The sequence below is a fragment of the Denticeps clupeoides genome, chromosome 1 (genome assembly GCF_900700375.1).
Source record: "Denticeps clupeoides chromosome 1, fDenClu1.1, whole genome shotgun sequence".
NCBI classification, from domain to species: domain Eukaryota; kingdom Metazoa; phylum Chordata; class Actinopteri; order Clupeiformes; family Denticipitidae; genus Denticeps; species Denticeps clupeoides.
The window spans coordinates 40,137,307-40,160,554 of NC_041707.1; the positions used below are offsets into that span (position 1 = coordinate 40,137,307).

The following is a 23,248-nucleotide window of genomic DNA, read 5'->3' on the forward strand; positions in this document are numbered from 1 at the left end:
CTAATTCACAGATAAATTGATATTGTGTCGCCAAAACTTTTTGTATATTTTTTCTTCTTTTGTGTGTGTGTCTGTCACAACCCCTCATTTTTTGGTATTTATATTGTATATGTATTTGCGTTTGAACCCAGCATTTATTCATTGTAATGTGTCGCTGTCTTTCTATCTTTGAATTTTGACAGTTCTGAAATAGTAAAGCACACCTCTTATTACCTTATTTTTTATTAACATTTGCAAAACAATCGAGTAAGTAAAGGAGAAAATTAAGATTAGACGTGTTTTATTCACTTCTTCTCGCAGGAGGAGACCATGCAGGGTGGAACTACAGGTTGTTGTCGCTCCACTCCTTCAGGCCATTGTAGCAGTCGTTCTGCTGCTTGACGTTGGCGCCGCTGGTGTCCTTCAGCCAGCTCTGGAATTGGCCGCGGCTCTCCTGCATGTTCAGGTACTTGCCGAGGAGGTCCGTAGCGTGGCTGTAGCCGCTGGACTCCAGACGAGCGCCTTGCACTTTGCCTATGCCGGGCAGGGCGGTGGCTGGCTTGCCCCTCATTGGCTCGGAGGTGAAGGACTGGTGCTTCTTGGATGTGGAGGACATGGTGCTGGTGAAAGTTTGTGGGTTGTCTCTGTACCGCACAAAAGCACAAAAACAGTCACAAAGTACCCTAACATTGGCATTATTATACATAATTTAAATTTACAATGTAAAATTATATATTTTCTGCCGTCCTAGATACATAGACAGATACACAAACAAATATATACTGATATTTGATTTATTTTACAGAAACAGATATAAATGCCTGGATAAGGTGGTTGTGAACCAGGAGACCCAGGTTCAAATCCCACTTACTACCATTGTGTCCCTGAGCAGGACACTTAACCCTGAGTGTCTCCATGGGGGAACTGTCCCTGTAACTACGGATTGTAAGTCACTCTGGATAAGGGCGTCTGGTAAATGCTGTAAATGTAAAATGTTACAAGCACGGAAAACCAACGTCAGGACCGAATCACGAGAAGGTTCCTTCATGCCGTTCGATGGATGACAGGCTAAGGAAGGTACCTGGTATATATATTTTTTGGTTTGTTGCTCTGCGAGAGCCAAGCAGCCATTTTGGGGTAACCTGGGTTATTTTAACTATTCACAAATAATGTGGGGTAACCCGGGTTATTTTAACTATTCACAAATAATGTGGGGTAACCCGGGTTATTTTAACTATTCACTTTGCTCATTTTGAGAAAGCAAGGACAGAACTTTTATTTCTGAATTTTAAGTGGTTATATATGTTTAGTGGAATATTATTTTATTTATTTGTTCATGCACTAATCGTTAATATAATATGTAAAATATATTTAGTAAATAATTTGTTTGTGTTAAGACTGCTGGTGGCGTGTTCATTTGTGAATTGAGCGGTTTTCCTTAATGGCAAGTGGTAAGATGCTTTTAGCATATCCAAAATTTAACAATAGTTTTACTAGTTAGATAAATACTGAAGTGGACTACAACCACCTTTAAGAAACAGTTGAAAACCCACTTGTTTAAAAGACAGTTTTTTACTCGCTTCACCAGCAGGTGGCGCTTGGAACTGTTTTGTTTTTACTCGCTTCACCAGCAGGTGGCGCCAGGAACTGTTTTGTTTTTACTCGCTTCACCAGCAGGTGGCGCCAGGAACTGTTTTGTTTTTACTCGCTTCACCAGCAGGTGGCGCCTGGAACTGTTTTGTTTTTACTCGCTTCACCAGCAGGTGGCGCATGGAACAGTTTTTTTTTTAAGTGGTTATATATGTTGAGTGGAATATTATTTAATTTAATTGCAATAATGCACGAATCGTTAATAAAATATGTAAATATATTTAGTAAACACGTTGTTTGTGTTAGACTGCTGGTGGCATTTTAATTTGTGAATTAGTTAGATAAATACTGAGGTGGACTACTAGCACCTTTAAGAAACATTTCAGACGAGTCTAACACTAACACACACAAAATAATACTAAGAAAATATATCGTCTAGCACTTAACAATTCCCCAGCATGTTCTTTTCTGACAAGTTCGGCCTTATCAGGGCTCTTAGTTTTGTAACTCAAAATCTATAGAAACCGAATGAGAATTGCTGGTGTATTCGTCTTGTAAGTCGCTTTGGATAAAAGCGTCTGCCAAGTAAAGTAAAGCAAAGTAAAGGTTCAACATCATAAAGAAGTAAGAAATGAAGAGAAGCATATTTCCATCTTACCGTTCCCAGAACAGCGCCAAAACTGCACGGCGCTCCGGGTGGAGTCGAACCTTTGTACGGGGCTGCAGACCCCCCCCCCTAAGTTTCGTTTCTCCGGAATGGTGAAGGGCCGCCGCAGGGGTGTAGTTTTATACTTGTGGGTTTCAGAACCGGGTCCGAACGGAATCTGGTCTTCACTTCACAAGGAAACATCCTTGTGGAAGCTTTTATTAGACTTTTAATTATTTGCAACTCGCAGAAAACAGTCCACAAATAAATGATGGATATTCACAAATATTTCAGTGTCTTATTTATAATATTTACGTATCTTTAGATCTGCGTTTCGTACTAATCGTATCCACAAAAACGGCGTTTTGTACCAGTGAAAAGCGTTTTGAACATTTGTGCATCGTTTCCTGTGCGTTTGTGGATTCTTGTCCGCTTTCCACAAATGCATCAGTATCCACAAATGTGCATGTTATTTGTGCAGCGTAAATCATATCCACAGAAATAGAAATTATTGCACGCGTTAAACGCGCTTTAAACATTTGTGTATCGTTTACTGCGCATCTTATGTTAAAAAAGTAATTTTTGTTTATGTTTGCAATATTTGCATAGCGGTTCATTGTTTACTTGCAATATTTGCAACACTGTGGTCTGTAGCGGTCACTGAAACATTTCAATGCATATCATACCGTGTATGACTGTGTATGTGACATATAAAAGTTTAATTTGATTCTGAGCATCGCGTCACATTTGTGACTACGCCTCTGTGCATTTGTGGATTTATGTCCCAATTCGTACCCGCGATAGAAAGAAATCCATACGTGGGGTGAATTTACTCGCTTCACCAGCAGGTGGCGCCTGGAACAGATTTTTTACTCGCTTCACCAGCAGGTGGCGCCCGGAACAGCAGGTGGCGCCTGTAACTGTTTTGTTTTTACTAGTTTCACCAGCAGGTGGCGCAAGGAACAGTTTATTACTCGCTTCACCAGCAGGTGGCGCAAGGAACAGTTTATTACTCGCTTCACCAGCAGGTGGCGCCCAGAATAGTTTTTTTACTCGCTTCACCAGCAGGTGGCGCCTGCAACTGTTTTGTTTTTACTCGTTTCACCAGCAGGTGGCGCTTGGAACAGTTTTTTTACTCGCTTCACCAGCAGCAAAAAATATTTTGGAAATGCATGTATATCAAAATCCAAGATGTACAGAAACTGGAAGAATAAAAATTTATAAAAATGATAATTTCTTGTTTTTGGTGAATATTTTTACTCAAATTGCAACTGTATAAATAATTTAATTAATTAATAAGCTTTTTATAACCACATGTAGGAAATCTTCCATACCATATGCAATGCAAGAGTCTGTACTGTTTCATAGTTTAGGTGCATATGAGCAAATATAATATTTACTTAATTTTGTTCTTTATAGAAAATGTACCTGGGAGCAGCTACAAATAATCAGTCTGGGACAACTGTGACATTTTTCAACAAGGCTGTTGAGAAGTTTGGTTTTCCATTACGGTAACACAATTTCCCCTAACAAAAAAAACCACCTTCTTGAGGACATTCACAAAATGTTAAAATCTAACATGAAGAATTTTGTGAAAAACAAATGCATTCTTATACATACTTTAAATACACAATTCTCAATCAGCCTTTTAAAGGTCCCCTTGAATGAAAAATGTGACTTTGTGAAATTATTTAACATTAAAATGGGTTTCCCTGGTCTGTCCATGCTCCTGCAGTGGATAGAAATGGCCCTAGGTGTAAAGCATGCTTCAGATTGATCATTTTCATATTTATCATTGCAGAGAGCAAGTGTACCATTTATTATACATAAATACCACCTGAGATAATTTAAGTTAATATTCATTAATCGTCATATTTATGAACTATCACCATGCCCAAGGGAGCATGTTGGTGATGGACTGGGGGTAGAGAATGTCTGTGCACGGCCCTGAGAGCAACTGTTTTATAGCTGGAAGAAGTGTACACAACCAGCGGTAAGCTGTAAAGAACACGCCTGGTATGGCAAGTAGCTGAACAAGTAGCTGAAATCCAGTGTTACCATGTGCACAGGAGTAATCGATAATTAATTTTCTTCTTAGAATCGAGAGGCTGTGCATGGATCTTTGGCCGTTTCATGATATTCTTCACACCTTGGAGGATGAAAATCAGCAACAGCCTCCGCCTGTTTTGCTGTCATTGAAGTGAAGTGATTGTCACATGTAATACACAGCAGTACAGCACACGGTGCACACAGTGAAATTTGTCCTCTGCATTTAACCCATCACCCTGAGTGAGTAGTGGGCACCATGACAGGCGCCCGGGGAGCAGTGTGTGGGGACGGTGCTTTGCTCAGTGGCACCTAAGTGGTACCTTGGCGGATCGGGATTCGATTCGGCAACCTTCTGATTACTGGGCCGCTTCCTTAACCGCTAGGCCACCACCGCCCCATTGTGTTTTTTTACCGCGACTACAGAAACAGTCGGACACTTTTATGGATGGACGGGACAATCACCCACAGAGGACTGAGGGAAACCGAACACCCAGTCGGCTCTGGGAAATTGGCCGCGTCCAGTATCCACTCAACGATCCCGCGGTAAAATGACACCAAATGCAAAAAAAAAAAAAAACACCTGTTACCTACATGACCTTCTTAATACACATCAGGATAAAATGACATATGAAGCTGACTTGGCTCAGTGGCACCTCAGTGCTACCTTGGCAGTTCGAGACTCGAACCCGCAACCTTCTGATCACGGGTCTGCCCCCCTGATTTGGAGACAGTGGAATTTGTCCAGAACCTGGTGCATATTGTTCAGATTGCCATTGTCCTCCGTTACCTAACAGTGGTGTGTTCGTATGCTGTTTTTAAGATTGCTGCAAGGTGGCAGCAACGAATGTCTTATCAAACGCACTCGACATCAAGAATAAATATGACAAGATTTTGACTTTCCAAGCTTGCAAACAAATTATGAGTGTGTGTGCTGTAGAAATGTATTTTGTGAACGCAAAACTTGAACATTTATTTGAAAATAGATTTAAGGTTAATTTGCATAGTGACTTTTTTCTATGATGGATGGAACTTTTATCTTTTTTACATCTAAAACATCTTTATTTTAAACCTTGTTTCATATCCACAACAGATACACGGTATTTGCCCGGTACGGTATTCAAGCTATATTTCACTTTCAGTGGACTATCGCAGCTCAGAACCATCCAGATTGTGGACATTTTAAAGTCTTACAATCTTCTCGTTTGTGTGCCTTTTATTTCATTGTTGCACACTTTTGTTGGGTTGAGAATATTACTAACGTTATCGAGTCTTCGTTTCCATTTTCCAATTCACCCCATGGGTTGATTTCTTTCTGTCGCGGAACGAATTGGACAAAAAAGCACAGGAAATGATGCACAAATGTCTCTTCACCTGTACAAAACATTGTGCATATTTGTGGATATGACTTTATGAAATGCAAATCTTAAAATACATATTTGTGGATACTGAAATATTTGTGAATATCAACATTTATTTGTGGATTGTTCTCTGGGAGTTGCAAATAATTAAGTCCAATAAAAGCTTGACACTGAATGTACACATATAATGTGTCTGTTCATGTGGGGACACCTCTTTTCTTCATACAGTTTGGACTATACATGGATTCTTTGGGGTTGCTGAGAACCTCATGGGGTCTTGGGCATCTTCTTGGGCATCTTCTTGGTCATTTTTGGCAATTTGAGTTCCACTGCAGATCTAGTTTGCCACCCAGAGGAACACAGCTGAAGTGCTCCTGAAGTTTAGAAGAAACCACCAGTAAAAGAATAGCTGGGAGAACTGTTCTCACGACCCTGAAAAATTCAGAACCCATGGGTTTCCAATGATTTCATTACGTGAGTATTAAAACAGTTCATGCAACCTTCACCAGCTTTTATTAGTCACAAAGAGAAAATGTACATTTTTCATCAGCCACCAGTGTCCTGTAGATCCAGACGTAGTTTCTGAAAACCTACTGTAGTTCAGAACACCTACTGCTCTGGTCCCATGTTTGGGATCCTCGTGTCTACCGGGTTCCAGGTTCTGTCTGTTTGTCCTTCAGGACGAGTAAACACAGAAGCAGGTCCACAACCACGCGGAAACAGATCAACGGTTCCATTATCTGCAAAATTATTCCAAATATATTGCCATTAAAGAGAAGGTCCATGAACTTCAAGGACATGAGCGGGTAGTACAGAAAGACAAAGTTGAACACGCTTAAAACCAGATGCTCCTTGTCAGCGTGGCGTGTAGGAGATGCTCGGGCTGTGAAGGTGAGCACGCACATGGTGACCAGGAAGAGGAACGCCAGCAGAGTCCAGATCAGATGAACTAGCAGGTTATCAGTCGAGGGGAAAACGAGAAAGCGCGTGACGAAAAAGGTCCACTCTGCGAGAGCGGTCACCACAGAGCAGGGGAGGAAGGCCAGATGGGACACCCAGAGGGGACGCACCTCAGACACGGTCACCTCCAGTGCCACCAGCTGATGGAAGTGCAGACCACAGAACCTCAAGCCAAAAACCAGAAGGTAAACCACATCCCTCAAACGTTCGGATGGAGACCAAATATACACCAACAGAGCAGGACTCAGTATCAGCTCCAGCAGGTCAGTGAGGAGAAGCGAGGAGACGAAGACCGAGATGCGACCACCACGCCTCGCGTGAAGGTAGAGTGAATGGATGGCCAAGGCCAGAAGAGGAGGACCCACACACAGATCAGCGGTGATGAATATAGTCAGTCTGACCTGATGATGGAAAAAAACCAACGTCACCTCCAGCACTTCTGGAGCTTCACACAGCTTCAGCAAATTCAAATCGTTTTACTGACATTGTTGTCCATGGTTCCTCTCAGCCTTGATCTGAATGTTCTTGTAAACTGCAATCTGCCACAAAAATCCACCAAACGTTCTGTAAGGTCAGAAATGGTCTTGAGAAAAATATTATTTGAGTATCACACTAAAATACAGATACATTTGAAATGTTTTAAAGGCAGGTGGTGTTATTGTTATTTGAACTGAATTTCAATTAAATTTTGACAACAGAGACTGTTTTCTGAAGGATGTGGCTGGCTAACAAACTATTGAATGTAACAGTAGATGAAGCAGGTGATGGAGCAGTTTTTAAAGTAATAAACCACTATTACCACCACTATTATCCCCCTAAATAATCACAAAAATAAAATAATAATTTAACGGTGTAACTGAAAAGTACAACAGTATATCTGAGTTCAGTTTTACACAGTATATACAGTACAGGCCAAAAGTCTGGACACACCTTCTCATTCGACGTGTTTTCTTTATTTTCATGACCATTTACGTTGGTAGGTTCTCACTGAAGGCATCAAAACTATGAATGAACACATGTGGAGTTCTGTACTTAACAAAAAAAGGTGAAATAAGTGAAAACATGTTTTATATTCTAGTTTCTTTGCTCTGGTTACTTCTTTGCACACTATTGGCATTCTCTCGATGAGCTTCAAGAGGTCGTCACCTGAAATGCTTCTCCAACAGTCTTGAAGGAGTTCCCAGAGGTGTTTAGCACTTGTTGGGGTCCAGCTCACCCCAAACCATCTGGATTGGGTTCAGGTCCGGTGACTGTGGAGGTCAGGTCTTCACTTTTTGTTAAGTACAGAACTCCACATGTGTTCATTCATAGTTTTGATGCCTTCAGTGAGAATCTACCAACGTCATGAAAATAAAGAAAAGTCATTGAATGAGAAGGTGTCCAAACTTTTGACCTGAACTGTAGAAGGTGTTAGAAACATTTACTAAAATCTTGAACAGTTACTGTAAACGTGAGTACTGTATTTTATAACCCAATTTTTTTTTCAACAAAATTTATTGCTGCCTATTTTTATACATTGGTAATGTTTGTCCCCAATACTGGGGATTTTTCATGTTTGTGCTTTTGTAGAATATATTGACCAATTACAAATGCAGAGGACACAGAGTAGATCTTACCTGCACCAGGAGAGGCTGTGCAATTGATACCATCTACATTGGAACTGCAGAGTTTCGTGCTCCGGAAAAAGCCGTAGCCGTCTATCTATTTCTATCTGTTTCTGATGATGTTCCTCTAAAACCCACCTGATTCTTTCTACCTCTTGCCACCACAGCTACAGGTGTGGAAAATCAGTTGCTGAACAACTTGACTTAATTAAATAATAATCATAATAATAATAATAATAATAGCACAATATTTATCATAGGTTTCCGAAATCAACAAAGCGTTAAAAATCCTGGATGGGCCACGGCGAGTTGTACAGCATTTTCCTTGCCTGCAATACAAGCCACCACGCCGCTTCTCTTTAAACGGTAGAGATGGTCGACGGTGGAGATGAAGCTGCAGAACGCTCACATGAATGTATTTCTGTCCGTCTCGCGTCTTTACTTCTCTAAAACACATCTGTCTTTTTCGGTCTCGTTCCACACCACACCGCAGCTGGAGATTACGAATGGCGGTAAAATGGCGTCAGACGTGCTTCTTTTAATCATCTTGGAATATAACATCTTGAAGCGTTGTGAAATTAATTTCACATTTATTTACATCGTGTTTGTTCGTCGTACATACCGTACTTACCGTACATACCGTACATATATTGCTAACTAACCCTGAAGCTGTCAAGTCCAACCTTGCTGCCAGAAAGTCCACTGAAAAACCAAAAACATTTTTTTTTTACAAACAGATATGATTTGAACTCCTTTACCTGTATAAATTTATACTATATTTATATTGATACTATATTTATTATACGTGGTCCTTTGTCGCAACATCAATATTTTTACTTTACTTTTACTTTACTTCAATTGCGGCAGATGGTGGCATCGTACCACTGAAACTGAATACGTGGTAATAGTGGTATATTGGTGCTACAGTGGCCCGGAACCCTAACTAGGACAGCCTAACTAGGGTGAATTTAACACTGTGTGTGTTTAACAGGGGGACTGTGTGATAAAGTGGACATAATAATTGACACTGTGTCTGGGACTTTAACAGAAGGCCTGAGAAAACTGATGTGTTTTCAGTTTAGATTTAAACACTGAGACTGAGTCTGAGTCCCGGCAAGCTGTTCCACAACTGCAGAGAAGGATCTGCTCCCAGCTGTGACCTTCTGTACTTTTGGTACCAGTAGTGACCCCGCACCCGTTGATCGAAGGGGGCGTGACGGGTCGTAAAGAACTAAAAGTTCACTCAGGTACTGCGGGGCGAGACCATTTAGGGCTTTATAGGTCAGCATTTCAGCATTTGGGACAAACACAGAAGCAGGTCCACAACCACGCGTGAACAGATCAACGGTTCCGTCATCTGCTAAATTATTCCAAATAAATTGCCATTAAAGAGAAAGCCCGTGAGCTTCAAGAACATGAGCGGGTGGTACAGAAAGACAGAGCAGAACACACTTAAAACCAGATGCTCCTTGTCAGCGTGGTGTGTGCGTTCAGGAGATGCTTGGGCTGTGAAGGTGAGCACGCACATGGTGACCTCTAATGCCACCAGCTGATGGAAGTGCAGACCACAAAGCTTCAAGCCTAAAAACAGTGGGTTAGGAGGAACGAGATTATGAAGATGGAGACTTGACTACCACACCTCACGTGAAGATCGAGAGAGTGGAGAACAGGCAGAGAGAGAGAAGAACAGAACAGAAAAAAAAATCAGAATTCCTTTTAAGAAAGAAATAAAAGATCTTCCGTTCAACTGCTCCCACGTAATAAATCTTCTTCCTCACGAGCTTTGACCGTCGGCATGAAGGCGATGCAGCAGACCAGCAGGAAGCGTACAGATGTCATGGTGATTCGCCTGTAAATTCAGTAATAACCTAGAAATGAGATGCAAACAGAAGATAGAAGCTTGAGATTCTGAATGGGGAGGGACAGCAGGATATTTCTTTGATATCAGTTGCAACCCAAATTGACATGAATTTGCATGATGTGCCGTAGCTGGATTGAATTTTGGTAAATATTGGGATCGGTTTGCTGCTCTTCTACACACATTTCTGTACGCGTGAACATTCCCACAAATGGGAAAAATGATCTAGACCACGTCATGCACCATTTCATCGGCGAAACACGGCCCACAAAGAAAACACATGCCATAATCTGCACTTCCTAAATGCCATGTTCCACTTATGAAATTCTAGATCATAAATTGAAAAACTGTTCATTACAGTCAATAAAAAAAAAAAAACACCCATCTACACCCACACAGTAACAATTAAGTATTCGTACAATGTCTTAAGTTTATGTTTGACTGGACCACACATATTTTGATCACTTTTGAACATTGACATGTTACAAATAAATTAAAATTAAGATTAAAAAATGAAAGTATGAACCCAAAGGAGAACAGGTGAGAATTGCACTTGAACCAATGACGTCGTTCACAGGAACCAGACACTTAAAAATCCATACTCAAGTGAACTTTGTTTTTGATGCCACCTATTTCAGTTTGCATTACCTTTTTCTATTCAATTTAATTAAGTACGTTCTCAATACAAACAGGAGGCTTTCACTCCAAAAAATCTCTATATTGTTGATAAAAAGGATCCTTTTTTGTTTTTATATGGAATCCTGATCAAACGGTCTGGCTGTCCACGCAACGGATATGTTTTACGCCGGATGCCCTTCCTGACGCAACCCTACCCATTTACCCGGGCTTGGGACCCCTTCTCCAATGCCAACAGCATGAGCACAACTGTCCATACAATTGCATTAACAGTTTCCCAATATCCCCAGTAGGTGGGCACCATGCAGATTAACCAACCCTATCAGCTGTAATATGCTGCAGTACATTACAAAGGTACTTTCTGTACTAATCGCAACAAAAGGGTGCTAAATTGAAAATGTATTTTATGGGTTGGAAACTTTGCTCTTGAATTTGATCTTACCTTTAGGACACTTTCTCTCACTCACTGTCCATAAATGTTTAGTCCTGCAGACACTGGGCACAGGGAAGGGACTCTCCCAGGCTGGGGCACCAGCATATAGCGATATATAGAACTATATAATGCATGCTACAAGATGTCCATTCAAATAGATTCTCATAATCATGAAATAAAATTTACTCAAAAACGAAATTCAAAACAAATACATTTTTGAGATGCACATATTTCCTATTGTCTAGAAATGATTTTTGTTGCTCTCAAATGTTGGAAAACATGTATTTTCAATTTAATGATAAAATTTACAATATTGTATATTCTTATTTGTTATTTATATTCCATACACATGGAATTTAATAAAAAATTATTTAAAATACTAAGAAATGCATAAATCAAACACATTTTAGTAATAAATAATAGATTAATAAAATATATTTGTGTTATTGCATTAAATATATGTATGTACTAGTGAGAGTGAAATATGCTTGTGATTAGAAGACAGTAAAAATGACATAATAAGAAAGGAAATAATAAACAGGAATTAAACTATACTATACTTCAGGTTAAACTATACAAGCAGAACAGAACAACCAAGACATGACTTAAAAAAAAAAAAAATTCAAAATAGGGGCAGAGTCACTGTCATTTAACACCAAAGAGTGTCAGTTTACACTGATAGTGTGAAATTGAACTCTTATTTGAAGTGGGCTCATGTACACAATTTGGTGTACTTACATGCACTTATTACTTAGAGCTGAAACAGAAATATGACTGCAATACGAGCATTTCAAATAATGTCTTTAATCTCCAAAATGTAGCAAACACAGTTATGTAATACAAATGCACTTATACACATGTGTAATACAAATGTAATATCAATCACTGTGTCTCTCTCTCTCTCTCTCTCTCTCTCTCTCTCTATATATATATATATATATATATATATATATATACACACACACACACACACACACACACACACACACACAGTGGTGGCACTGGTCATGGAGGGGAAAATGGTGAAATAAATCCACTCGTCAATATTTATTGATGACAACAGGGTGGGGATGAACATGTTCTGATGAACATGATCGTCTGATAACATATGATAACAGATCTTCATATTTACCAAACATTTGATCCCAATATTTACCAGAATTTGCGTTTCATGCAAAATCATGTCAGTTTGGGTTGTAATAGATACCGTTTAGTCCTTACCTTATAAAACGCTCCGCTGTCTCTCCACATTCAGAGTATCAAGCTTCTATCTTCTGCCTCCAACTTCTAGGTTATTACAGATTTTTCAGGTGAACCACCATGACAATGCTACGCATTCTGCTGGTCTGCTGCATCGCCTTCATGCCGATGATCAAAGCAGGTGAGGAAGAAGATTTATTACACAGAAGCAGGAGAACCAGTCTGAAAGCTTCAAATAAAAAAAAAAAAATTTTTGATACTACTGAGCAATTCCCTTCTGCAATTTTATTATTATAATTTATTTGAAGTGTTGCATTTTCTTTTTCTTTTTTTTTTTTAGATACCGCTTGGAGCATTTATGGGTCTCGTTATTTCAAGGTGGTCACCGCCCCGAAAGACTGGAACAGTGCAGAGGTATTTACTCTCTCTTTTTCATGCAGGATGAACGGATTATTTTTTTCATGCAGGATGAACAGGTTTAATTTTTTCTGTAGCTGGACTGTCAGAACCAAGGTGGGAACCTGGCCTCTATTCACTCTGCTGAGGAACATGCATTCCTAGTTAGCCTTGTAAAGACTGTGGGCAACATCAATGTCTGGATCGGACGCTCTGATGCTGTCAAGGTGAGTGTTGACGAAACAGCAGAGAACAGTCGGGGGTTCAAGACCATGGCGTGTTGGGGTTTCTGCAATAATACTGATAACTACACAGTAAAACCTAATAAAGACTCATTTCCACTGTGTGGTTAACATCACTAAAGGTTCCTATTTAATCTCTCAGGAGGGATCATGGATCTGGTCTGATGGGCGGAAGAGCCAGATCAGTAAATGGGGTCCAGGGGAACCAAACAATGCGGGCAATGGGGAGCACTGTGCTGAGCTCTTTGGTAAAGTACATGTTTCCTGCATGATTTATGATTATTACGTATATTTTTGGTTAGATATTGCCATGTCCCATACTGAGTCAGGTACTATAATTTGTATCTGATCACTAATGTAATTAAATACATAACAGTGTTTATGTAGTTTATATGTGAACACACATTTTCATGAATGTGTCAAATTTTCATGTTGAGAACATGATTTTTTTTTTCCACACCCTTTTCCAGTCCCTCATGGCTTTCTGTGGAATGACAGCATCTGCAGTCTCGCCAAGCCCTACGTGTGTGCCAAGAATGTCTAAATCTTGGATTGGCCGTGGTGACTCTTCATCTTAAAATCTGACTCTTCTGTATGTCTAAATTTCATCAGCATGTAAAAAAATACAAGAAAAAAAAAAAAAAAAAACTCAATAAACTCACATGTATTGTGGTCCTGGTTTGCTGCTCATCTGATCTTATGTAACAGTTGGTAAAAAAAAAACTCCTTTTCATTCAAATTAAAATGTTAATTCAGCATGAAATGGAGATGAAATACCTCTGCCCACTTCAGAACAAATGGGTTCCTATAAAATGTCCAAGAAGCATCTGACAAAGACACAGAAAAACGCGACGTGATGTGACTCAAACACCATAATGTTCAGACGTTGCAGAATTGACTTGCTCTAAGAAATTTCTGTAATATTTTCAACCAGATTAAATGTACAGTGCAAATGTTTTAGGCAGAAGTGAAAATAATTATAGATTTTTTATCAATTTGAACAATCACATTAAAAGTGTAACACAAGCAGAACAGAACCATGAGGTAACAACTTTAATATAAAAGATAAAAGCCAGCGAGGTCCATGTTGGTCCGAGTCTTTTTCCTGACGGTGTGTCGGGAAAATCAGGGACGACTCTTAGTCCCCATATGGGTTCAGTTTAATTAATACATCAGGCTATCGTTATGCTGTGATATCTGGAATTTTTTATTGCATGTAAACTGGGTAAGAAAAGGTGGCTAATAGATAAAAATTTTGGGCTACCATTCAGTTGATTCCAATGATCTAAAATCGACTCCCTGTCGTCTAGGTACAATTCATAAAGCCACAGAGCAAACCAGGCAAACTCTCTTCCTGTCATATATTGGAGGTTTAGAAACTTGCCCAACATTTAAAAGTAGTTTAAGACAAGCTCATTCTGCGCATAGACTTTTTTTTTCTGATATGCTGTTGATGGTCCAGTGGTGATGAGTTCAAGATATAAAGCACAACAGTGAATAATGTGTTGATTATTACATGCACACGATGAAGATCTATCATTTTATAATCATCTGAACATGTTTTCCCCTGTAGAGGGCAACCAAACGGCATCTGAAGCCTCTAGACTCTGAAGGCAAGCCCTGAGCATGAAATGTCTCGTAAGTCACGACCGATCTCTAAACTGTGTTTATTTAGCTAAACCCCATTTACTGTGTGTGTCTATGATGCAACTACTTTATTTTCTAACATTTCATAATCAGGAAGGGTGATAAAACCAAAAATTTGAATATTATGAACTCTGTATTTACCCTGAGTGAGCAGTGGGCACCATGACAGGCGCCCGGGGAGCAGCGTGTGGGGACGGTGCTTTGCTCAGTGGCACCTCAGCATTTTTTGATTTTATAATCAATCACATCCCAATGGCAAACACATGGCAACCAAGCTGAGAGGTGGTCCTAGTTGGAGACCCAGAGAGCAGGAGGCCAGAGGCCAACTGGGGCGGTGGCAAGGACAAGGTTCCCTGTTAAAACCGGCCAGCATTCAGCAGCGAGACGTGTCTGTTGACGTCAGAGAAACGCGCCCTCTCCATTCAAGCCAGAACGGAGTGAGAACGAGGAGGAGCTTCTTCCCTCAGGCTATTCGGGCCCTGATACCAGGTGCAGTAACTGGAACTCAGAATCTCGTTTTATATCCGCATTAATACTCCACCATTTACATTTACAGTATTTACCAGACGCCCTTATACAGAGCGACTTACAATCAGTAGATACAGGGACAGTCCCCCCTTGGAGACACTCAAGGGTGGTAGTAGCCTAGTGGGTAAGACACTCGCCTGTGAACCAGGAGACTCAAGTTCAAATCCCACTTACTACCATTGTGTCCCTGAGCAAGACACTTAACCCTAAGTTGTTCCAGGGGAACTGTCCCTGTAACTGATTGTAAGTCGCTCTGGATAAGGGCGTCTGATAAATAATGTAAATGTAAATGTAATGTAAATGTAACATGATGGTACTAAGTGGGATTTGAACCTGGGTCTTCAGGTTCACAGGCGAGTGTGTTACCCACGTTTTTTCCTTTTATGGTCGGACATTGCAAAAAGCATTTCACCGCATGCTGTATCCTTTTAAGAATGTGTACATTGCAAATAAAATGTGAATCTGATCTGATCCCCATTCCAAAGAGGCCCAAGACTTCCAAGGAAGTGGGTCAGTGGCCATGGTCATCCTTGCCCTTCAGAGCCACCGAGCACCAGCATCCGTGGTTAGGCAGCAAACAACTAGCAGGGGGTAGCAGGGAGGGACGAGTCTTGGTCCTCCATTTGAACTAGATTATGTGAATGAATGAATGAATCTAAGATGGAAGCATTTGACCAACCTGTGCCACAAAATGCCATGGATACCATGTCGGAATGGTTCAGAACAGTTTTGGTGGCAAAAGGTGAACCTTCATATGTGTTATATTAGGCAGTGTCCAGTCTTAGTCGTGGCTCTGAGTGCAGGCCACGCCCAGTCCTGATTCCCCACACCTTTAAAAAGAATGCCTGCAGCAGCGTTCTGGGTCCGGTCTTCTTCCTTGTCTCTTGTCAGCAGGTGTCTTATCTGTATCTTCAGTCCTAGTCTGTGTACGGCCGCCCTCTTAGTTCCAAGTCCGTGTTCTTTCGACCCTGCTCTGCCATGCGATAGTCCTGCAGATGTAGATGTCTGGGGAAGGTTCACACTCTTCACCAGGAAAGCCACCAGCATTGTGAAGGATGCACTGTTCACAGTCCTGATGGGAAAAGGTGGGTGGTAGTAGTAGGGTTGTAGGGTGGTAGTAGCCTAGTGGGTAACACACTCGTCTATGAACCAGAAGACCCGGGTTCAAATCCCACTTACTACCATTGTGTCCCTGAGCAAGACACTTAACCCTAAGTTGCTCCAGGGGGACTGTCCCTGTCACTACTGATTGTAAGTCGCTCTGGATAAGAGCGTCTGATAAATGCTGTAAATGTAAATGTAAAGAGTAAATGTAAAGAACACCTGTGCAATCAAAAGGTACATTTTTGCATTTGGGCCTCACTGTCAAGACTCTGCAACAGCTTCATCTCACAGGCCATCAGACACCTGAACACTCAGGGACTTTCCACTCTGGACTGACACACACACACAAACTCTGTTATATGGAGTAATGTTATTGCACTGTTCCATTTTGCAGAGCAGTATTTGCACAATTTTGCAGTCTAATCATTCAAATGTTACATGTAGTACCAGGCTATGGAGGAACGTTGATTCGTTTCACTCTGTACCATCTAACACGTATATATCTGAAATGACAATGAAGCTCAACTTCAACTTCAATACTGACCCTGAATGTTGTACGTTTGATCATGTCCCTGTTTATATCATCAAGTTTGCAATAAACCAACCTGGAATCATAACTCCTTTTATCAAAATTTGAATTTTGATAAAAGGAGTCTAGCATTTACACCTCCTTCTGTATGTGTAATGTAGAGAAAAGATAAAAGGTGCATGAAACGTGATGCCATTGAAATGGGTTCTTTGGAACAACCTGTCGTTGGAATTGAATGGACTTCCTCATTCCTTCTGTTGGGATTCTGAATACTTCTGCCTTCTACACAGTAAAAATCTTAAATTAACACTGCAGAGTGTATATGAAGTGTAAACTGAACACTTTCAGTCTAAAGTCTGTAAAACTGACAAACAGCATGCTCCGTTGCACTGAAAATAAAAAATTGTGTTGCTGCTTTGATTGATATTTCTCTTGAAGAGTGAAATTCCCAAACATTTCTTATTCGCATAAGCACTTTCCCATTAATCCCTCCTTTCTCCCTATCCCTATCTCTGATTCTGCAGCAAAATATAAAACACGTAGGCGTTGGCTTAACACAACGTGACGTTAACTCGTTCTGAAGCGTAAATGAAGTGATGGTATGTAGAGTTTAGTACAGTTTGTGAAAGCATATCTAATGACGTTCTGCGTATATCTAAAACAGAATGCCCTAACTGTACAAAAGGACACATACTACATTACATCAGGGTCCTAACAGATGTTTGCAATAGCATTAATATAATTTTTTTTACTGAACCAGATTAAAACTCCACCTCTAGGATTTAAAATGCAAGTCTACCAGTTCTCGTAAATCTCATCCAGTCGGTCCAATCTGGGCCCTATGCGGTGATCAAAAACATCGAAAGAAGGTCCCATTTCCGCAGTTCAGTTGAAGATGGGCCTAGTTACAACCCTTAAAGGAGTCAAGAAGTCAAGTGTTTATTCTCAAATGTACAGAAAAAATAACATCTGCATGTAATCTGCGTGTATGATTGTTGCTACTGATCCCTGAATATGTGCTGCAATTAATTTCTATGCTGTAAAATCTGCAATAATCAAAGTAATCACTATCAGTCATGAAAAAGACTTATGGGCCAATTTGCAGCTTTGTGTATTCCCTCTTTTCATGATGACGGTATTCTGTCAGATTCTATTTCCGAGAACTAGACGTTAGTTTAATCTTGATTGTTCATTAGGGCTTCTATAGGACGGTGTCTCCACCTTCCAGTCCTGGAATCTGTTTAACTTCAGGAATCTAAGCAGACAACGTGGTTTTCAACTGGTTAATCCTGGTGCACCTGACCAGCCCCAGCAGAACAAAGAGAGGCGTCGGCCACATTCTCCGACACGTCTTTTAATTACAGCGTTTCCACCTCCCAGACACCTGCTCCATTTCAGGAATTCTGAGCAGAGAACTCCTCACCCACCAAAAACACTGTAAAAACAACTAAAAATAGAGAAGCCAGCAAGGTCCATGTTGGTCCGAGTGTTTTTCATGACGGTGGGTAAATCAGGGGCGACTCTTGCTCCTCATCTGGGTTCTGGGGTTCATATTAAGATGGGGCTGATATGGACCACCTGTCTGGTACCTGTGTACCACCCATATTGGCACTCTAAAGGCAGCTCACCCAGCAATATTAATCAATCACTGGCAAATTTGCTATGCAGTAATTATGACCTCAATAGAACACAAGGTTAACGGATTCCGTCTGACTAAACCAGTCAGACCAGGTTGTGGTTTCCGGGACACACCTAATACATGTTGACATGAGATATACACTTTGATCTTGTCAAGCATCCCAGACATGTTGTGCATGAAAATCGTGCCTTTGGACAGCGGGAGGGAAGCGTTAATGTCAAAGGAAATCTATGTCCCTGCTACAGTGACACCAACGCAAGTGTAACTATAAAAGTTGACCACTAATATCTGACCACGGATTGTAAACAACGGAAACAGGCAGAGCCAGAGCCCTGATTAAAACTCCTATGTGCCTATTCTGCACATTTTAACTGTCTTTGGAAATTAAACCTCCTGGCAGATTTAGGCCACTGGGGATTTTTTTTTTTTTTACATAAATGAAGCCTACTCAGGCACAGAGTGGTTAAATGTTAATCTTGCACTTTATGTGGCCCGTTTTAATTCTGATACAGGAGTCTAGCATTTACACCTCCTTCTGTATGTGTAATGTAGAGAAAAGATACATATTTAAGGTGCATGAAAGCGATGCCATTGAAATGGGTTGTTTTGGAAGAAAGCGTCGGCCACGTTCTCCAACAAGCTTTTAAATTACAGGGATTCCACATTCTAGTCCAGACATCTGCTCCATTTCAGGAATTATGAGCAGAAAAATCCTCACCCACCAAGAAGATAAGATAAGATAAAATTTACATTGATCAGACGCCCTTATCCAGAGTGGCATACAATCAGTAGTTAAAGGGACAGTCCCCCCCCTGGAGACACTCAGGGTTAAATGTCTTGCTCAGGGACACAATGGTAGTAAGTGGGATTTGAACCTGGGTCTTCTGGATCATAGGTGAGTGTGTTACCCACTAGGCTACTACCACCCCTAGATAAGATAAGATAAACCTTTATTAGTCCCACAAGTGGGAAATTGCATTTGTCACGGCAGAAAGTGGATAGGACAAAGGTAAGAGCAGCAAAAAAGAAATATGTAAATGTATTTATCTGCACAATGTACAGTTGGTAATTACCTTGGTGTATTTGATGTGTGTGTGGCCAACTGTGAGGTCTTTGTTATAGAGTCTTACAGCGGTTGGAAGAAAAGACCTTCTGATCCTCTCCTTCCCACATCGTGGGTGCAGCAGCCTGCCACTGAAGGAGCTGCTCAGTGCTGTCAGGTTCCTGCATGGGGTGGGAGATGTTGTCCAACTGGGATGACAGCTTAGCCACCATTCTCCTGTCACTCACCACCTCCACTGGGTCCAGAGGGCATCCTAGAACAGAGCTGACCCTCCAGATCAGCCTGTTCAATCTCTGCCCACTGCCCCAGCAGACCACACCATAAAAGAATCAGGGGCGACTCTTGCTCCCCATCTGGGTTCTGGGGTTCATATTAAGATGGGGCTGCTATGGACCACCTGTCTGGTACCTGTGTACCACCCATATTGGCACTCTAAAGGCAGCTCACCCAGCAATATTAATCGATCACTGGCAAATTTGCTGCACAGTAATAATATCCTCAATTGAACATTTAGTTCAAACAAGGTTAACGGATTCCTTTTACCCGCTCGTCACGTTTTGTTAAAAAAAAAAAAAAACAGCACCCTGACTGACTAAACCAGTCAGACCAGGTTCTGATTTCCGGGACACACCTAATACATGTTGACATGAGATATACACTTTGATCATGTCAAGCGTCCCAGACATGTTGTGCATGAAAATCCTGCCTTTGGACAGCGGGAGGGAAGCGTTAATGTCAAAGGAAATCTATGTCCCTGCTACAGTGACACCAACGCAAGTGTAACTATAAAAGTTGACCACTAATATTTGACCTCGGATTGTAAACAACGGAAACACACAGAGCCAGAGCCCTGATTAAAACTCACACGCCGTATTCCAAACATTTAAACTGTCTTTGGAAATTAAACATCCTGGCAGATTTAGGCTACTGTTTTTTTTTTTTTTTTTACATAAATGAAGCCTACTCAGGCACAGAGTGGTTGACATCCGGCTCTGGTCGAGATGTGGCGTCTGAGCTATGTCCGATCAGTTAGCATCATAAAGAGAAGAAATGTTTTAAGAAGGCATTTGGCCCTGTTGAAAGGAATGATCATATAGATGTCGACAATAGCAGCATTTTGTGTACATTGATGTCTGGGTGACGCATTTTAAAGCCAAACCCCTCACAGTCATTTAAAGAATTTGGACATAATGAAAGATGCCCAGTTGTGTATATGCACACGTGTTCATGGATTTAAAAAGATCTGATGTTTCTGGTGGTAAATGGCATCATTGAATTATACAAAACCGGTGGGTATGGCTTTCCATTATTAAACACACACAATGCAAGAATGATGCAGTGGCCATTCAGTGCATTCCACCCATGTACAATTGAACTTGTGTAGCACTTGCACTGCATAATAAACCCGTATTGTTTGATGTACCTGGAGCGACTTCGAAGCAGGACGACATGTTTGATTATATTAATGCTTATATATATTAATGCCTACTATTAATGCCTAATATATATTAATTCTTTTTAATGCAATGAATTTAATGCTTTTTTTTTGTTCACTTGGTAAAATCTTTATCCAAGGTGGTAATGCTGATTTAAATGTAATTATAATGTCCATATGCTATATATTTTTTAGCTTTTATAAAGAATTACTGCTAGTTACATTGTTATGTTGTGTGAAGTCATATGAAATCACTTATTGCCTTTAACTCCACTTGTATTGACAAGTTATGGAACTTATTAGATTTGAAAAATAAAATGGGATACCTAAACAGGTGGCCTAGATTTGCAGACAAGGGCCAACATGGACAGATACATAAACATCTTCACAAGTAATATAGGGGTGTGTCATGAGAGTTGTTATTTGTATAGAAATTAACGTATGAACAAGTCAGTGGGTAAGAATGCCATTTTACAGGTTTCTCTATGTCATAGTCTTTCCTCCACCCTCCACCTGCAAATGTATTAAGATGCACAAGACAGCAGAGGTTGAGCACTTAGTAACAAAGCAGCCATCCTCCTTGAGAATATAACGATTGGAAACATAATTTCAAGCACATTACAGGAGTCAACAGTAAGTATTTCCATTGATGATTATTATGGCACAAATAGTTTAATTGTTTTTATTGATTAATTTACAATTCTAAATGTTCGGACAATAAAAATCAAGCTTTGTTATAGCGTTGAGCTATTTAATTCATTAGAAAGTAATTCCAAAGACTTTTGTCAAATATTAAGATAGAGTAATAATGTAATTCTCAATTTTTTAACCAGCTAAATATTTTGACAATTCAGGCAAGACCGTGAAACTAAATGTAAGATGTATTTTTTTCAGAAATGGACAAAAAGGTCATTTTTGAAATTGTCATTTTAATGATGATGGCAATAGAAATCCAATCAATAAGTGGTAGCATTTCAAGCTCAGGTAACATGACTGTAAACAGCAACTCTACAGGTGTCAACGGGAGTCCAAACAACAACAGTACTGCAGGAAACATCACATTAAACAACAACAATACAGCTGTAAACATCACATTAAACAACAACTCTACTGGTTTAAATGGAAGTCCAAGCAACAACAGCGCAGCTGGCAATATCACATTAAACAACAACTCTACTGGTGTCAATGGGAGTGAAAGCAACAACAGCACAGCTGGCAACATCACATTAAACAACAACTCTTCAGGTGTCAACGGAAATCCAAACAACAACAGCGCAGCTGGAAACATCACATTAAACAACAACTCTACTGGTGTCAACAGCAATCCAAACAACAATAATACAGCTGGAAACATCACATTAAACAACAACTCTACTGGTTTCAACGGAAATCCAAACAACAACAAAACAGCTGGAAACACCACAATAAACACCAACTCTACTGGTTTCAATGGAAGTCCAAGCAACAACAGCGCAGCTGGCAACATCACATTAAACAACAACTCTACTGGTTTAAATGGAAGTCCAAGCAACAACAGTGCAGCTGGGAACATCACATTAAACAACAACTCTACTGGTTTCAACGGAAATCCAAACAACAACAATACAGCTGGAAACATCACATTAAACAACAACTCTACTAGTTTCAATGGAAGTCCAAGCAACAACAGTGCAGCTGGGAACATCACATTAAACAACAACAATACAGCTGTAAACATCACTTTAAACAACAACTCTACTGGTTTAAATGGAAGTCCAAGCAACAACAGCGCAGCTGGCAATATCACATTAAACAACAACTCTACTGGTGTCAATGGGAGTCAAAGCAACAACAGCACAGCTGGCAACATCACATTAAACAACAACTCTTCAGGTGTCAACGGAAATCCAAACAACAACAGCGCAGCTGGAAACATCACATTAAACAACAACTCTACTGGTGTCAACAGCAATCCAAACAACAATAATACAGCTGGAAACATCACATTAAACAACAACTCTACTGGTTTCAACGGAAATCCAAACAACAACAAAACAGCTGGAAACACCACAATAAACAACAACTCTACTGGTTTCAATGGAAGTCCAAGCAACAACAGTGCAGCTGGGAACATCACATTAAACAACAACTCTACTGGTGTCAACAGCAATCCAAACAACAACAATACAGCTGGAAACATCACATTAAACAACAACTCTACTGGTTTCAATGGAAGTCCAAGCAACAACAGTGCAGCTGGGAACATCACATTAAACAACAACTCTACTGGTTTCAACGGAAATCCAAACAACAATAATACAGCTGGAAACATCACATTAAACAACAACTCTACTGGTTTAAATGGAAGTCCAA

The 23,248-nt window shown here is 40.3% G+C and overlaps 1 protein-coding gene and 1 pseudogene across 1 annotated transcript; one reads left to right on the forward strand and one right to left on the reverse strand.

The window, feature by feature from the left end:
- Positions 1 to 204: 204 nt before the first annotated feature.
- LOC114794157 (barrier-to-autointegration factor pseudogene) lies at positions 205 to 2,314 on the reverse strand (annotated as a pseudogene).
- A 10,042-nt stretch (positions 2,315 to 12,356) lies between these two features.
- Positions 12,357 to 13,599, forward strand: LOC114794127 (galactose-specific lectin nattectin-like). The gene is made up of 5 exons (XM_028986481.1): positions 12,357 to 12,494; positions 12,654 to 12,727; positions 12,808 to 12,936; positions 13,094 to 13,199; positions 13,422 to 13,599. Exons 1-5 carry the CDS (start codon positions 12,434 to 12,436, stop codon positions 13,493 to 13,495), a joined length of 444 nt encoding a protein of 147 aa, XP_028842314.1. The 5' UTR covers positions 12,357 to 12,433; the 3' UTR covers positions 13,496 to 13,599.
- Positions 13,600 to 23,248: the final 9,649 nt, after the last annotated feature.

What these genes read in the sequence shown, in the direction of transcription:
- LOC114794127 (XM_028986481.1), top strand. Translation starts at nt 12,434, where the DNA reads ATGACAATGCTACGCATTCTGCTGGTCTGCTGCATCGCCTTCATGCCG. An exon ending in AAGACTGGAACAGTGCAGAG is followed by an intron (nt 12,728 to 12,807) that starts GTATTTACTCTC and finishes TTTTTTCTGTAG; the next exon opens with CTGGACTGTCAGAACCAAGG. An exon ending in GACGCTCTGATGCTGTCAAG is followed by an intron (nt 12,937 to 13,093) that starts GTGAGTGTTGAC and finishes TTAATCTCTCAG; the next exon opens with GAGGGATCATGGATCTGGTC.